The sequence below is a fragment of the Hippopotamus amphibius genome, chromosome 2 (assembly GCF_030028045.1).
Source record: "Hippopotamus amphibius kiboko isolate mHipAmp2 chromosome 2, mHipAmp2.hap2, whole genome shotgun sequence".
NCBI lineage: Eukaryota > Metazoa > Chordata > Mammalia > Artiodactyla > Hippopotamidae > Hippopotamus > Hippopotamus amphibius.
The window spans coordinates 101373483-101379114 of record NC_080187.1 but is presented as its reverse complement, the minus strand read 5'-3'; the positions used below and the strand labels follow the sequence as shown (position 1 = coordinate 101379114).

The 5632-nt window shown below is 47.6% G+C and overlaps 1 protein-coding gene across 2 annotated transcripts; it reads right to left on the bottom strand.

Annotated features, from left to right (window-relative positions):
- Positions 1-719: 719 nt before the first annotated feature.
- Positions 720-2728, bottom strand: LOC130844210 (forkhead box protein D4-like 1). Of its 2 annotated transcripts, XM_057720457.1 has the most exons (2): positions 1633-2728; positions 1380-1528 (listed from the first exon to the last, which is right to left on the bottom strand). In XM_057720457.1, the coding sequence occupies exons 1-2, from the start codon at positions 2720-2722 to the stop codon at positions 1380-1382; spliced, it is 1239 nt and encodes a 412-aa protein (XP_057576440.1). In that variant the 5' UTR covers positions 2723-2728. The 2 variants fall into 2 exon arrangements, with proteins under 2 accessions (XP_057576439.1, XP_057576440.1); XM_057720456.1 differs by having other exon boundaries at positions 720-2728.
- Between the last annotated feature and the right edge of the window lie 2904 nt (positions 2729-5632).

The following is a 5632-nucleotide window of genomic DNA, read 5'->3' as shown; positions in this document are numbered from 1 at the left end:
GAAAGAGAGGGAGAGAGAGAACGTTCTTCCTGTTGTAAAGAAAGGGAATAGGAGTTCCTGAAACTGCTATACCTGACAGGAGAGAGAGTTTTTAAAATTGCAAATGTCCAGGATCCGAATGTTTCATTTGATATTTCCCTTTCCTCTGGGCTCTAGTTTTGACATTTCTGATTTTTTAATTGCCTTTTCTTTTTCCCGAATAAACTTTGGCCACTGCATTTAAGGTTCATGTCAACTCGCCCTTCAACTTAGGAGAAAAATCAACGCTTTAACCTAGAGGGGTGGGATAGGGAGGAGGGGTGGGATGCTCAAGAAGGAGGGGACATGGGGATGTATGTGTAAATACAGCCGATTCACTTTGTTGTACAGCAGCAACTGCACACCATTGTAAAACAATTATACTCCAAAAAAGATCTGAGGAGGGAAAATCAACGCTTTAGAAAGGGAAAATAAATGGAGAGTATATTTAGATGACCTCTATTTTTCATTTATAGATTTTATAAATACTAAATCCCATATTTTAAAAGCCAGAATTTTTTTCGACTTCAAATACTCAGAAGTTTTAAAACTCATTTTGAAAATGGATTATTTCTGACGTCTATAATGAATATGAATTGTAAAACTAAATTGTTTAACTGGGTGGAAAGAACTAAGTTTTAAAAGAAGTTCCATTTAGAAGGCGAAGTAATATACAATAAACAATGTCGTGTAGTGATTTAGCACTTTATTTAGACTATATAGTTAGGTTTAATTTTAACACCTCTCCACGGAAGATGGCACAGCAGACACACAGATCAGGAATAAATCCTCTGAAATTAACATTCTACCCATATTACATATCGATTTCAGGAAGACAAAAAGGACACAAGCATTCTGCACTGGATTTGGGAATAATACTTGCAGTTCCTAGGGAGTGAAGACGGGGGAAACGTGCCTTGGACGGTTTGTTTTCTTTGTTTTTCTTTTAGTAAAGAACACTCACGTTCACAGTTCCTCTGGAAATGTGCAAATCGGAAAAGTCTTGGAAGTCACGACTGGAGGCTGGAAAAGAAAAGGCGAGACGACGTTGGCGCCATCGGACATTTACGTTCAGGTTGTCTCGAGGGAACAGTAACCAACTTTTCCTTTGTTAATATTTCGCAGCGAACCGAAATTAGTGGTTGCTCCGCTGCAGGATTCAGATACACAAGCCTAGTCCCGGTTGCGTGAGCTGGAGTGCGCCAGGACAGGCGGCGAGGAGAGCGTGACCCCCGGAGGCTCCGCCCTCCAGGTTGGCTCCCTGTCTGCCCCAAGGAGTCGGCTCCAGGGCAGGTGTGGGTGCTATTCAAAAGGCCACTGAGGTCTCCTCTCCGCCCGAAAGGGCGCCCAGCGACGACAGCCTAGAGCCCTCTACTCCAGGCTGACACCCCAGCAGCGCCCCGGTGGCGGACAGGTGCCTGCTCAGCAGAGCGCCCTTGCTGGGAGCGCAGCCGCTGGCACAGTCCTGCTGCTGCTGCTGCTGCTGCTGCTGCTGCTGCTGCTGCTGCTGCTGCTGCTGCTGCTGCTGCTGCTGCAGAATCGTCCGGGCAGCGGATGCGGCGGCGGCGGCGGATACGTGGAGCAAGGGGGCAGCGGCCTGAGGATGCAACAGGCACGACGGGCGCTGCAGCAGGTGGCAGTAACCCCACGGGGTCGGGGACAGACTCCGCGCGGCGCCTGTGCCAGCTCCCCGGACCCCTTGCATGATACTTTCGATGCTGAAGGAGGTGCATCCGCCTGCCGGCTGCGACGCCGGCCCCTTGCCCTCCTCCCAAGGCTGGGAGCCTAGCGTTGGCTGCAGAGCCGGAAGGGCGCCGGGGATCACCAGATCCTCGCCTTGCGCTTTCCTGGGCGCCTCAGCGTAGGCCGGGGCGGAGAGCAGGAGGTAGCGGAGGGGATGAGGATGCAGCAGCGCGCACGGGCGGCTCCCGGGGGAGCCAGGATAGGCCCCCGGGACAGGCTGCGGCGGGGGCGGGGGCCCGAGCAGCACGCCCGGGTAGGAGCCATGCAGGGCGGCGGTCGCCGTGGGCAGGGGGAAGGGGTGGTGCAGGTGGGCTCCCTGAGGCGGGTGGTGGCGCTTGAAGCGCTTCCTGCGCCGTAGGAAGCTGCCATTGTCGAACATGTCCTGGGAGGCGGGGTCCAGGCTCCAGTAGTTGCCCTTGCCAGGGTGTCCCGGCTCGCGGGGGATTTTGACGAAGCAGTCGTTGAGCGAGAGGTTGTGGCGGATGCTGTTCTGCCAGGCGGGGAACTTGCGGCGGTAGTAAGGGAAGCGGCCGCTAATGAAGGCGCAGATGCCGCTGAGCGTGAGGCGCTTGTGTGGGCTCTGCAGAATGGCCATGGTGATGAGCGCAATATATGAGTAGGGGGGCTTCGCCGGCTGCGGGGCGTCCCCAGAGGCCGCTGCAGACCCCGTCGATGCCCTGAACTTGGGGCCAAACTCGGAGGAGTCGCTTGCGCCGCCGCCGCCGCTCTGGGTGAGTTCTCCGGGAAGCGCGCCCACGCCCCGCTGCGCCATCTGTAGCTCCGGCTGGTGCAGCGGCTCTAGGAGCCGCTGGCTTCCCTCGGGCTCCTCGTCTTCCTCTTCCTCCTCTTCTTCTTCATCTTCCACCTCTCCCAGGATATCAATCTCACCGTCTTCCCCATCGGAGCCCCGGAGGCTGCGCGGAGGTGTGGAGCGAAGGCGCTCAGCTCTTGGCAAGTTCATGGAGGAGGAGGTCCTTCAGACGCCGGGGAGGTGGCTGGCCGCTCACCTGGCTCTGGGTGGGCCGGGCTGGAAGCCTGTGTTAAGAATGTTCCAAGAAGCAGAGGCGCTCGAGGTTACCCTTTTAGATGGTGTTTTTCTTCTGCTGCTTTCTCCTCCTTTCCTGCACCGTCCGGCAAAGATGCACTTAGCCTTTTATTGAAGCTTCTTCTGAGTCCCTGTGTGGTGGACTCTCCAGTCCCCCTTTACACCCTTTCTTGCCCTACCTCAGAGTGCTCTTACTTCCTCCCCACGCAGTCCAATGATGAGGGTCCTTTGAGCATTGCCCGACGCGGCAAGAGCCTTCAGCCTCCTCCTCCTTACACTCACTCGCCAGCAAGGAAGGTGCTTCACTCTTCAGGCTCAGCTAGCCAATCGGGCAGGGAGTTGCATCTGTTCTGTTAACGCGATTTGAAAATCGCGCAAATAAAAAAAGGGGTAGGAAAATATACCCTCAACAATCTAAGGCCACCTCCATATCCAGGCCTCTCTCCTGAAGGATGAAAATAGGAGGTGGGAGAAGGCACTGAAATATATACGGTGTTTGACTGTAAAAGAATGTGTAACCGTTTTTGTTTTTGTGTTTCATAGCTGGTTAGTCACCCACTTTCATTGGCGGATTCTGTCCTCCATCCAGAATGAGGAGCTGAAATATTTTTAATATTCTAACTACATTCCGGAGCTCAGAGTGGAGTGTGAGAGGGTGTTGCCTTGTCGCTACTACCTCCTACCACAGCTTCCCAAAATGTTCTCCCTGACTCAAGTTTTCAGAAAAGGCTGAAATGTCCTGCCATGAAGTTGTGTAAGTTCAGGCTGGAGGGAAAGCAGGAGGGATATAGAGAAGTCCCCTTCCAGCAGTGATTCTCAACTTCTTTGAATATTTAACCTCAGTAAGAAGTACATTTTATACCACGATATTGCATACAGACATATAACTGAGTTTCATAAAACAAGTGATCACTGATATTGTTTCTTTTCTAATGACCAATTAAATTGATTTTGCTGCATACTAACCAGTACAAACCCAGTATGAAATATCCTTTTCACAAAAATAGCCCAGCAACTCCAAAGGATACACCCAGTCTGAGACTCAGTCTCTCTCTCTCCCTTCTTCCTTCTTTAAAAAAAAAAAAAAAAAAAAAGCCAACATTAAGCACTTTTTACTATAATAATAAATTCTAATCTCAAAACTTATATGAGGCAAAAGAGGACTGCAGTTTCAGTGTCTTTAACTATGACCGTGAGTCAAAAATTATCCACACTCTGGCTGTAGAATTCATAGTTTTAATATAACCGGAGTGCGGATAATTTTTGACCCACCCTCATAAATTACCGGGTCATCATTCGTTTCTCACACTGGAGAGAAACAAGATGACAGAGATGCTCTATTTAAGTCACTTGACATCCTTGAAATAACATGATTTTTAGATTGGCTTCACTTAAATCAGTTCAGAGAATAAAGTAGCAGTGCAGTGCAATACAATTTAATGTGTGTTATGTCACTAGGAATCTTATGGTAAAATACTGAACAACAGTATGTACTCATAATTTGATAAATACCTACCTATGAAAAGATTTTGAGATGGCCAAAAATGTGTCATAAAATATTGTATTATGCCATTCATTTTTACACAGTAAATCTTCTATTTGAGTTTGTAAACTGACAATGAATTTTCAGTGAGAAATCAGAAGCCAGATAATATAACAAAAAATAGCTTAAAGAAGTTAGTTTCTTCAGGATAAAATTTTGAAAACAGCTTTCTTACAAGTCTTTTTAAAGTCTTATCCTCTACTTCTGAGGTGTTTACCCTCTAAGGCTTCTCAGTTGTACATAGTTTGAAGTAGAACAAATAACAGAAGTTTTCAAGCCTAATAGATTTGTGTTTGAATCCCAAATTAACCAATTACTACTTGTGTGACCTACTAAACTAAGCTTCAGGAGGGCTGGGACAGGTGTCTTATTCAACCTTCAAGATTCCCAGATACCTCCCCCTCAACCCCCTGCAGGTAAGACACATTTCTTCCATCAGCATAGGAATCCGATTACCTGGGAAAGGGAGCATTGTTAGTTTTCCTACTGTCAACTTCTATAGGGATTTAGGTTATTTTAAAATGAAAGGAGAAAAGTAAGGGCACTCAAAAAAAAAAAAAAATGCAAAACAACCCCCAACGATGGAAGTACGGGAGACAAGAAAGAGCTGCCAATGGCCAAAGCTGGGACAATCCGAGCAACAAAATATAGTTAGGTTATTGACGAAAGTATAACATTCATATGTCTATACTGATAAAAATAGATGACTGAGTAAATTAATACATGGGGGAAAGAGGCAAATCTCCCTTGCAGAAAACTTCCAAATAAATTATGTAGATATCCCGCCTTCTAGGAGGTGGAGCATACCCCCTCCCCCCCCCTTCTACTGCGGGCAGTGCACAATGATGTCCTTCCAAAGGGAACCCTGTGAAGTGGGAGGAGGGGGAATAAGGTACCTTGGAGAAACCTGACAAAGGTTTCAGCCAGGTGTCATTTAATCAATGTCAACATCAACAGTCATAAATCATGTTGATAGTATGCACCCTTGATATGAGGTGATAAAAATGGGAGACATGACAACTAAGTATAACGTGGTATCCTGAATGGGATCCTGGAACACAGAGAGGACATTAGGTAAAAACTAAGGATATCCAAAGAAACTATGGACCTTGGTTAATAATAACGTATCAATATTGGTTCACTAATTGTAACAAATGTACCATACTACTGCAAGATGTGAACTGTGTGGGGTGAGGGGTAGGGGATCGATATGGAAATTCCCTTCTACTATCTGCTCTGCTCAATTTTTCTGTAAATCTAAACCTGCTCTAAAAATTATATTT

Coding starts and splice junctions, on each gene's coding strand:
- LOC130844210 (XM_057720456.1), bottom strand. CDS start 2,722: ATGAACTTGCCAAGAGCTGAGCGCCTTCGCTCCACACCTCCGCGCAGC.